Source organism: Cervus canadensis, chromosome X, assembly GCF_019320065.1.
Source record: "Cervus canadensis isolate Bull #8, Minnesota chromosome X, ASM1932006v1, whole genome shotgun sequence".
Classification (NCBI taxonomy): domain Eukaryota; kingdom Metazoa; phylum Chordata; class Mammalia; order Artiodactyla; family Cervidae; genus Cervus; species Cervus canadensis.
Genome location: NC_057419.1, coordinates 77,627,682 through 77,639,881, shown reverse-complemented (window position 1 = coordinate 77,639,881; position 12,200 = coordinate 77,627,682). Strand labels below are relative to the sequence as shown.

The window sequence follows — 12,200 nt, the reverse complement described above, 5'->3', positions numbered from 1 at the left end:
AGTTTGAGCAAACTCTGGGACATAGTTAAGAGTATTGGAGCCTGGCATACTACATGCAGTCCATGAGGTGGCAAAAGTCATTCACGACCTAACAGCTGAACAACAACATAAGGGAAACCTTAAAAACATAAAATATACTCTGAATTCCAGGATTATTTCAGGGCAATGCCTTGAAAGTCAGAACAAAATCTACTTTGTCCTCTAATATATTTTTGATACTTCCCCTCTGATAAAACATTAGAATGGAAAAAAAATACAGTAATGGTAACTATGAAATGATCTGCTGGAACTAAAAAATATTAACTTGTTTTAACTAAAAATTCTTTAATATCTAACTAAGGTTAATTAAGGGAGATAGCTGATAAAGAACAGATATTTAAACTCAGGGCATTCATTAACTAGCCTTTCTAACTTGGACAAGTTATTTTGAGCTGTTTGCACTTCAATCTTTTTATTTGTACAACAAATAATACTCAATGTATGTATACTGTACAATTTGCACAATGGATGCAATAAAGCTTTTTCTATTTATTTTTTGGAGTTATAGTAAGTCAGTATATAAAACTTTTGAAAAATAAAATATAGCATCTATTAATATGAGGCATTATTTTTAATAGATTGGTAACATATGTAACTAAGTTATTTGTTCAATACTAGTTATGTAGTGGTAATGAAAGAGACAGAAAAGACAGAAAACACTTTCTGCCCTCACCAAAGTTACAATCAGTTAAGGGTAAAAACTATTATTGTAAATAACAATAAAGTGTAGTATCATAAGAGCTACAAGGAACTTACTCTGGGAGTTTCCAGGGCTAGGAGGTAACTTCAGCCTGGAACAACTTAAGATTTCATCACAAGGTTACACTTCAGGAAAATTTCTTGAAAAATTAGTATGATTTCAACATATCTAGATTGGTGAGAATAGAGAATAGGGACATTTCAATTGTAAGAGTATCATGCACAAAGACATAGTTGTGGAAAACGAGGGGCTATATTTAAAGAACAACAGTTTACATTTTGGCTGAAACGTAGAACACTAGAAGAGGAGTTCCCGGAAGTAAGGTCCCTGGGAGCCAAATAATTGGAGGGCTTTGAAAGTCAGACTAAGAAATTCATAGACACTGAGTGTCATTGAAGTTTTATTGAGCAGTAGAGTGATATGAGGTGTTCATAGAGAATTTAAGTAACTAACATATTCTTAGGTGCAATAGAGTTTGTGAAGATTTTAAAATAATTTTATTCAGAGATGTATACATCCAAGCTGAAATCTATGCTAAGGAGAAATGGGTAAATACTATGCTTGAAGATAAAAATATTTCCTTGGAGAGTTCTAAATGTATTTTCATATGTGGGTGAGTACTGAACAGTAGTAGTAGTTTTTATGAAACAATCTCAGGGCACATAACTGATATGCTAAACCAATTACAAGGTCATTGAGTAAGATTCAATAAATAAAAACATTTCCCTTAAATATACAGGAGAGGTAGAAAGAATATTTCTATAAACAGTGTAATTAACAGCTCTAAGTTAATTTCGTTAAAGGAAGAATCACAACAATATTCCAGGGAAATTACATGACAAATCAGAATGACAAGCCCTTCAACAACATTTGACATATTAAATAATGATAAATATTTGTCCAAAGGGAAAGAAGTTTTAACCAAATATAAACAAGTCAAATCCAGATGCTTAATAAGATCCAAGAACTAAAATAGAAAACTGATTGACTTATTAAATAGCTTTCTTATATTTCTGTGTTGTTCATGTTTTTAAAGAGGCAATTTGTGTCCTACTTTCCAGTTTCAATTCAAAGAGAGGGCATAGAGGAGTGAAATCTACAAGACAGTGCCAGTCATGTATCTTATTAAAACCACTGCTGACAGCCACATTCAGGAATTTTTGCAAGCCATAATCACAAAAAGAGAGGGGAGAGAGGAGAGGAAGGATTTGAAGTTTCATTCTATTCCCCAAAACACTTTTTTTTTGACTGACTTTAAGTTTTTATTAAAAAAAAAAAATCTCAACCATCAAGTGTATAGTCCATGGTGGAGGGGAATAAGAACTACAGAAATAATATACTACTCAATATTATGCTATCTTACAATAATTTAGCTAAATGATGAAAACTGATACTGGGTTTAAAAGGAGACCACACCTGGAATGGAGGTTGGGGTGGAGTACTACATTGAGGAGAGACTAAGAAGATCCAGGGTTGAAGATGTTTTGGTGGAAGAAGACTTTCCAGATGCATATTAAGGGATAGGTAGTAATCCAGCAGAAATGTGAGAGAAGGGTAGATGCTTCATTCAATGGAATGAACAAAGGAAGGGGTGAGAGGCAAGCAAAACGTTCAAGAAACAGACAGAAGTGCAGTGCATCTAGAACACAAGATATAAGGAAATTAGTAGTGACAGATAAGACTACAAAAATAGAGTGAGGCTGTCCTAAGGAAGCTCTTGAATAACATCAAAGTTGAGGAGTTTGACCTAACTTGGGAACTCGATTATCAAAGTTTTTTAAAAGATTCTTAATTGCAAATTAAATGACATTTTATTGCTGATTTAATACATTCCACAAAAAGGTACAAGTCAACATTATTTGTTCTTGATACTTCTATTAAAGTATTTATGAGTCTGTAAATAACTAAAAATTAATCAACTTACTACCTGGTGCTGGAGTTTTATATGTTTTGATACAAAACAATCAATATAATTATATGAGAGAAATGTAAAAAAGAATTCTGAACAGTAACAAAATACATCTGCTTTCTTGGTAAATAACATAATATTTTAAAAGCATTGACATGTTTATTGACATTATTTATTTATGTCCTGGATTGTGTCCCAAAAGATTTCGGGTGGTTCATAATGGAGTAGGTACAGGAAAATGATCATGAAGCATATACAGGAATCAGGTATCAGAGACAGTATAACACAGATAAGAGTCAAATGTGTAGACCAGGAATATCCAGTATAGCATGGTGGTTATAAGCATAGACTGGAAATTAGACTCTTTAGATTTAAATTCCAAAAAAGAGGGGATATATGTATACATATAGCTGATTCACTGTGCTGTACAGTAGAAAGTAACACAACATTGTAAAGCAATTATACTTCAATATTTGTTTAAAATATTCAAACCCCAGTTCTACCACATACTAGCCGTATGAACTTGAGCAAGTCACATAGCACCCCTGTGCCTTGGTTATCTCATCTGTAAAAATGGACATGATATTTGAACTTTACTCATTATTGTTCAGTTGCTAAGTCGCAGAGTCACTGACTGCAACCACTGAGCTGCATGCAGCACACCAGACTCCTCTGTCCTTCACTTTCTCTCAGAGTTTGCTCAAACTCATGCCTATTGAGTCAATGATGCCATCCAACCATCTCATCCTTTGTCGCCTCCTTCTTTTGCCTTCAACCTTTCACAGCATCAGAGTCTTTTCCAATGAGTCAGCTCTTCACATCAGGTTGCCAAAGTATTGGAACTTCAGCTTCAGGATCAGTCCTTGCAATGAATATTCCTCCTTTAGTAATGACTGGTTTGATCTTCTTGCAGTTCAAGGGACTCTCAAGAGTCCTCTCCACCACAGTCTGAAAGTATCAATTCTTCTGTGCTTAGCCTTCTTTATGGTCCAACTCTCAGATCCGTACATGACTACTGGAAAAACCATCGCTTTGACTATATGGACCTTTGTCGGCAAAATGATGTCTCTGCTTTTTATTACACTAAGTTTGTCATAGCTTTTCTTCAAGGAGCAAGTGTCTTTTAATTTTGTGTCTGCAGTCACCACCCACAGTGATTTTGGAGACCAAGAAAATAAAGTCTGTCACTGTTTCTATTTTTCCCCATCTATTTGCATGAAGTGATGGCACCAGATGCCATGATCTTAGTTTACTTTACTTACTAAGGTTTAAAATTAATTCAATAAGCTAAGGGAGATAGGAAGTTAGAAAGGCTATGAAACCCAGATCATGTGCTGAAGAAAGGAAGATGCATTTTGATTGAGGGGAGTTATTTTTTCATCTTTTTTCCTCTTCTTAAATATTTACTGGACTTCACTGGTGGTTCAGTGGATAGGAATCTGCCTGCCAATGTAGAAGACACAGGTCAGTCCCTGGTCTGGGAAGATTCCACATGCCATGCTGTGGAGCAATGAGGCCAGTGCACCACGACTACTGAACCCACACTCTAGATCCCACAAACCACAAGTAGAGAAAGCCTGTGCACAGCAGTGAAGACCCAGCACAGCCAAAAAATGAATAAATAAATAATTAAAAATTTTTTTCTCTCAAAAAGTAAGGTTCTGGGGAAATTATATAAAAGATAGATACAGTCTGCCCTCCATATCCATGGCTTCTGCATCTGCAATTTCAACCAATGGAGGACTGAAAATATTAGAAAAATAAAAATCTGGAAAGCTTCAAAAAGCAAAACTTGAATTTGATGTGTTCTGACAACTATTTATATAGCATTTACATTGTATTTACAGATCTGAAGATGACTTAAAATACATGGAATGCTATGCATAAGTTATATGTAAATACTAGGCCATTTTATATAAGATATTTGAGCATCTGTGGATTTTGGTATCTGGAGCAGGGATCCAGGTAACAATCCCCCTTGGATAACAAAGGATTACTACATATATAAATAAAAATATTTCATTTCACCTTTTAAAGAAGGTTCATGAATTTAATTCTCCTTCTACTGAAATAGTCTTTCTAAACATATGCTTTGAAAGTTCGTGGCTTCATATTCTGTTTCATTCCTATGTGTCCATTAAAGCTGATCAGGTACATTGGCAGCAGCTTGATGGCACATCTGCATCACCATGAATTTCTTTGAATGTGATGATCTTAGATATATTTATATATTTAAATGAGTAGCTTGAATATATATATATATATGCAGTGTCCAGTAGAACTCTCTGCAGTGGTGGAAATACCTTATATCTGTGCTGTACAGATAGTAGTCATTAGCCACCTGTGGCTGTTGAGCACTTAAAACATGGCTATTGTGAATGAGGAACTGAATAATTAGTTTTAATTTTAATTAATTTAAATGTAAATAACCACATATCCCAGGTGGCTCAGATGATAGACTGCCAATAATGCAGGAGACCCTGGTTCGATTCCTGGGTAAGGAATTCCCCTGGAGAAGGAAATGGCAACCCACTCCAGTCTTCTTGCCTGAAGAATTTCATGGACACAGGAGCCTGGCGGGCTAGTTCATGAGGTCACAAAGAGTGGGACACAACTGAGCAACTAACACTTTCTTCTTTCTCTTTGCCCTATTGGAAGTATAGCTCTAGAAGAAGCATTAGGTAAGAGGCAGACTACAAGCAAGCTTTAATATTCAGCATCACTACATTTTAAAAAGGAAGAAGAAAAAAAACATGCACCAAAAAAAACTCCATTTCAAATATTAAGATTCATGTTCAAAGATACTAAGAGCATGGGAACTTCCAAATTACTCTTTCTAAAGGATAATTATGTCAGTAAACATTATAAATATATTTCTGCTGTTCATCTTTTGATCATACACCATGAGTTTTAGAAAACTACTTTAATGCTTTTCCTCATTAGTTTTTCCTAGCTGGTAGAGCCCTAATAAGCCTTTCAAGCATATGTGTTTACCTAATCTTTCCAGTGTCAGAGGAACTCTTACTTTATAGTCTATTCATATAATGAAAATGAAATGTCAGTCACTCAGTCATGTCCAACTCTTTGCAATCCCATGGACTGTAGCCCAACAGGCTCCTCCATCCATGGGATTATCCAGGCAAGAATATTGAAGTGGGTTGCCATTCTCTTCTCCAGAGGATCTTCCTGACCTAGGGATCGAACCCAGGTCTCTTGTATTGCAGGCAGATTCTTTACCATTGGGCCACCAGGGAAGCTCATATTCATGATAGACTATTCATATATTATTTAATTTATTATTGTATTTTATCTGTGCAGCTAGTGGTTTTTGTTGGCTATATTTTTATAAATCAATAATACAAATGGAAAGAATTATAAAGTGCTAACTCTGTGCTGGACACCTTCACATGTTATCTCATTTGATACTCATTACAACTCGGCTTGATTCCCTGGTGGCTCAGATGGTAAAGTGCCTGTCTGCAATGCAGGAGACCTGGGTTCAATCCCTGAGTTGGGAAGATCCCTGGGTTGGGAAGCTACCTATTTGTAGCTCTCCCTGAGACATTACACATAGATTCACTTGTACAGGCATTTTCTCCACACAATGTTCTCTGTGACTGATCTTTAGGCTCCACAAAATATAAACAACTTTAGTCAATACTACTGACTTTCATTTTCCCATTGATAGGTCCTATCAAATAGTTCAAGACTTTAGTGCAATGCATAAAGGAGAGACAGCAAGACTGTTGGGATGAGAATTAAATAATAAAAAAGATTACACACATAGTATAGGACTTTGTTCTCTAAATATTTGGAAACTTGTTGAACACAACTCTCTCATGTTGCCTAATTCAAATTTTAAAACTTTACTTAAAATTAATAAGTAATACACTGTTCCAAGAAAGAAAACCATGGGAGCCTTATAGGTGCTTCTGTCAGTTTTAATGACTATGAGAATCACTGACTGTAATAATGGTGACTGAACAGTTTCAAAAGAGGTAGTATGTTTAAAAACCACCTGACATTTATGCTGACAGAATTTTCCAAGGCAAACTGTCATTTGAATAAATTTTCTGAATAGTATGGGAGATGCTTTACCTAGAACCTTTTAAAGCAGTTTAAACACCTGCCTTAGGTTATTGTTGAGATGTTGTTCTGAACTTTGTACAGAAAGAAACAGGTTAAGTTGTAGTGATCTCTCTTTAGATGAAACAAACACTTCCTCAATTTAGGATACAATTTGTGATTCTGTTCCCATGTAAAGAAAGCTATAGAATGTAAGAGTAATGGAACTCCTTCCCTTCACCGCTTCCCTCCAAGGAAACTCTCCAAGAAACCCAATCTTGGATTCTTTTTCTTTTATTAAAGGAGAAACTAGGAGAGAAAATTAGGTATCCAGTCACTTTGCAGTGCATGTTTTTTGTTTTTAAGAATTAGAAATGTATCTGTTCCATTGGAAGTCAAAAAGGGATGGCTATTGGGATGGCTTCTGTTGTGAAGAAAATGTTAGCTCAAATATACTTGTTTAGAAAGGTTTTCACTTTTAAAAAGGGTTTAAGAGTATGGCAAATCTTGCAGTTATTTTACCAAGAATTGTCAAGAAAAAAAAATTGAATCACAACAGTTAAAAAAGTTCACCTTCCTCCCCACTTCCCCCACCACCTTCACACACACACACACACACACACACACACACACACACACACACACACACACACACACACACAATTATAGCTTGTTAGAGCCATTGACTGAAAACAGGCCCAGCAATTTATCAGACCTCCCTTAAACAAGAGACAATTGGCAAGGGCATTTTCACCTAGCAATTAGTTGCACTCAATTTCTATAGCCTCATTTAATTATAAGCACAAAAGGGATGACCAAAACTGAACACTCAGGGCTCTTTATCCTATGACCTCATTCCTTTTCCAGGCAACCTACTTCCCTGAACAATCATTCACTTTAGTGACCACGCCTTTGCACAACAATTTATCAAAACAACACACCCATCCCCACAGAGCAGGAAAATTTTCTGATAGTGTATAGAAATCCTGGCATAGTAAAGGAGCTAGCCACAATCTTTGTAACCAAAGAAAAGGAAAAAAAAATCATGTAAACAAAGAAAAGCCCAAGCTGAATAATTTTGAGAGCAGAGATCATTCATAAACTCATATTCTTCCCCAGGTTGCTTTCTGGAGTTAAATTTTGTTGCAAGCTTAAAATTGAAAAGAATGGTCATTCATATAACACAATCTCTAAGAGGTCCCTTCTTGCATCAAAACATTTTATTCAGTAAAATATTGATGGCTAAAGCACAAAATCATATTCTAAAATGAAATATAGACATACAGAACACCTACAGACTAGATCATGTATGCATGCATGCATTCATGCTAAGTTGCTTCCATCTTGTTCAACTCTTTGTGACCCTATGGACTGTAACTGGCTAGGCTTCTTTGTCGATGAGATTCTCCAGGCAAGAGTAATGGAGTGGGTTGCCATGCCCTCTTCCAGGGGATCTTCCCGACTCAGGGATCAAACCCACATCTGTTATGTCTCCTGCATTGGGAGCAGGTTCTTTACTACTAGCACCACCTAGGAAGTCCCCAGATCATGTTTTTCTGTCCTCAGTATGGACTCTCCCTAGATAAGCAAATGGGTATTTATCTAGATAATCATGGTGCTTACTACATAACAGGCATTTAATAAATATGTGCTCAATGAATGATGGGTATTAAAAATATTTTATTTTGATCAATTTCTCTGTCATAACAGAACTGCTCTGTATGCATGGAAAATATCTTGAACATCATAAAAAGCTAAAATTAATGGAAGAGAAATATTTATGTCCAACGTGTATTAACATCAGTGCTGTTCATTTGAGGCAGTATTTCATTTTGAATTAATGATGGATGTTTAATGTTCCAGCATTTTAAAATGTTGAGCCAAAAGGTTTTTGTTCTCTTTAGTTTCATGTAGTTTCTAGAACTCCATTTATTTATAAGACTACATTCAGCTCTAAAATTCACCTATGACCTTGATTATACCTGCTTCTGATTTTTCCAGTTCACATGAATAAACTTAGTAACTTTAATTCTATCATCAATTTAGATAATTTCGCCCGCAACTGGTTTCTATATTCAATTTTCTCTGAGAAACATTCTATCAGTCAGACAAAATAATAACTGGGAGAATCATAAAATATATCTGATCAATTGTAGACAAGAAACAGAGCAACATTATATTTGGAGAAATTTAAAATATCTATAAATACTATTTTAGTTCATAAGAAAGCAATAAAGGAAAAGACGTGTGCTAAAAAGCCAGAAATAGAAAATACTAAAGTGCTGCACAAAGCATTTGTTTAAATCTAAAATGTCTACTACACAAACTAAAAAAGAAAAGCAGCACAATATCATTTCAATTTCTCAAAGGGATCATATTTTACTACTGGCAATGATATATATTTTTAATCATATGAATTCTTTTAATATCATCCAAACACAAAAATGCTAAAAGCAATTAAAGTAAAAGTTTAATTGAATTCATGATAACCAACCCATTTTCCTAGCTGCCATGGTCACAAACTCAAGCATCAGAATAATTGCTATATACCAACTCAAAATGTCATTGAAACATGGCATATTAAGGAGAGAATTTTAAAAAATAAAGCTAAATGAAAAAGATATTAAGTAATGTGTATTTCTTGCTTGTGCTAGGTATGGTATATAATAAAGCTGCTACCACATCTTACGCATTTCATTAACATGAAGGCAATTTCAGGTCAATTTTAGGTCTTACCTTATACAATGCCATCCTGCCACTAAACAGGGAGAAAGTAAATAAAATAATAGTTTCTTAGTCACATTCTTTGTGACAGCTATCTTAAAGCTTTCTTGCCAAATTATCTTTTAGTAGATTTATGAATACCCTTTGATATGTAACTCAGTTTGAAATTTTACCTTCCTCTTCCTCACCCAGCCCTTTTCTTTCTTATCAATTATAAATAACTTCGGACTTCACCCTCTATCCCAATCTCTTTTCCCAGTTTCTGTGGTGATACTTTCTGTCCTTAAGGCTCTTTGTAAATTCCTTTGGGGAACTACATTTCAGGATGGAGCTAGTCCTGTGAAGATCACTTAGCAGATATCTGGTATAAAGAAGGTGATTTTTGCAAAAAGCTCAACCAGTGTGGTCCAGGTTTATTTAAAAGGAAAGTTGAACTATGGAGTATACAATAAAGTGTGACCCTAAAGGCTGTTCTGTGGTCAATGTTTATAACTTGCCAAATTTCAGCTTTAATTTTTTTTCTTATTTATTTTTCTTTTACTAGGAAGTTGATAAGAGGTTAATAATTATGTGAGGGTAATTTTAGCATACCCATGATGAAGGTAACTTGCTGTTTCCAACTTTTGCATTGTTTTGAGGCTACTCAGGAACATAGGTGACAGCTACTATGTTGTTCATTAACATCCTAATGCTTAATATTGGAATGCACATTTGCATTATTATTATCACAAACTAGTAGTTTTGACTTTTTATTTTTCTTCCCTTTGACTTCAATGCAGGTGGAGTTTTTCTCAAATAGGTAATTACTGCCAGTAAATGCTGGGGTTTTTCATCTTAATTTTCCCCTCAAATTAAGCTAGGAGTGAAGTAAAACAGTAAAATTGTGGCCCTTATAGTTGTTCATTTACTGATATCTTTAAAAAATTCTTTTTAAAACAGCTTTATCATATCCCTTATAAATGTTGCTTCATATCCTACTTAAAATTGTTGTTTTGGGGAAAATAGTCCATATTATTCCAGATCAGCATAACGATGCAACATAGGATATCATTCCGATGGCTACTTTTTGAGCTCCTCACAGTACTGCTTGTATCTTGAAGCATAATTTCAGTTTAGACAGAAGTTTCCAGAAAGCTTAAAGACATGCAAATTTAATGTAAAGACAGTCAAAGATGAAAACATAGAGCTGTTATTTTTATATTGTCTTGCAATGTTCTTTCATATTCATTGGCAAGATTATTAGCACAGATACTAAACTAACCCCTTTAAAAACAAATTTATTTCATTTTAAAGGGTGTCTTAGATTTCCATTATTTTTAACTTTCATATAACGACTGCTTATATCTTGCCTTCCTCAATTCTACATTCACTTTCAATATTCTTTCTACTAAGACATAAATTATCCACCTTGACTATACAAGAACCAGTGTGTCATTTTCAGAAGACTAAACACATATAACGATTCAAATAGACATTTGTGCCTGTCACTTATCCTGGAGCAGTATACTATTTGCCAAACACAAATAACTGCTTGTCACTCCGTACATATCATTTTCCCTGCACCACCATATTTGATTTTTTTAAAAAGCTGTATACTTTTGATATGAAGTGAACCAGTGAGAACTTATTTTATAAAAAGTTGAGGATTGCTTTATGGTAGGAGTAAAAGAATACCTCAGATTAGATATTCCAATCTAATTCCACAAAAATGAACCATTTTATATTCTAGTTAGATTGTGAAAATCATTGGAACTGATAAACAAATGGCTACAAGCATTAGTAAACTGATAAACAAATGGCTACAGCACTAGAAAAGAACAGCCAAGAGATGGAATTTGGGCCACCTTATATTGCATATAAAAGTGCAATCCAAGAGATAATGTTCTGTAGAACAGAGCCAGAGAAGCAAGAAGAAAATAAACGAGTTCAAGATTTCCCCCTCTTTGACATAGCTGCCTTTGTGGTACCTGGGAATGGTCGCTCCAAACCAAGCTTTGGTAGGAGGAGGAAGTTTTGAGAGGGGAGAGCACTTCTCCTGAGCCGACAGGGTCCAAAGCCTGAACCACCTTGTTCATGGGCCCACTGTAAGTCCTCACTCGCTCGTACACTACATTTTTTTCTGGAGGCTGCTGGGCTTGGCTTGACTGACGGTAGCAGTGGTAATGCTGGGGCTGGCATGGCAGCACCTCTGGGGACTGCTGAGTCCCACAGCTGCTGCTGCTCATCTCACTCCAGTAGCTTGAGCTCATCTTCTCAGTGGTCTGCAAGGTAATCCCCAGATGCTCTCCCTAAGGAACAAACAGAGAGAGATCATGAAAGAAAAGAGCAGGAAAACAGACAGGCAGGCACATGTTGAAACCTTTTATTAACCACCGCGGCCTATTCTGGTGCCAACAAGAGACTAGAGTTACCTGAGCAGCAGCAGAAGCAGGTCCGGCAGCTGCAGAGGAGGCAGCAAAGTAGTCGAGTGCAAATGCAAAGTGGAGCCACCCCAGGGAGATTGCTCCAGGAAATAGTACCGCCACGCCCCTGAGGGGCGGAATCACCAGGCAGGTTTACCGGCCGGGAGAGGCCCTGCTTTGCTACGGAGATAGCTACCAGGCCGCTCAGTAGGCTAAGGAAGTCTAGGAAGAGCAGGAATGTGGAATTTCAGGGCTAAAGTCAGAGCTTCCAAATTCCACTGTCTTGGAAATTCACTTGAACTGTAAATAGGTAAAGACATGCCCATGCCAAAATTTACTACAGAAAAAAAATCACAAAAGT

General features: G+C 35.8%; 1 protein-coding gene across 2 annotated transcripts in view; it reads right to left on the bottom strand.

Annotated features, from left to right (window-relative positions):
* POF1B (POF1B actin binding protein) overlaps positions 1-11,941 on the bottom strand; it is an 84,053-nt gene extending 72,112 nt beyond the window's left edge. For both annotated transcript variants that reach the window (XM_043458941.1, XM_043458942.1), the window contains exons 1-2: positions 11,849-11,941; positions 11,405-11,725 (exon numbers count right to left, since the gene is read on the bottom strand). In XM_043458941.1, the coding sequence (XP_043314876.1) occupies positions 11,405-11,686 (282 nt within the window). In that variant the 5' untranslated portion in view covers positions 11,687-11,725; positions 11,849-11,941. The remainder of the gene's footprint in view (positions 1-11,404; positions 11,726-11,848) is intronic.
* Positions 11,942-12,200: the final 259 nt, after the last annotated feature.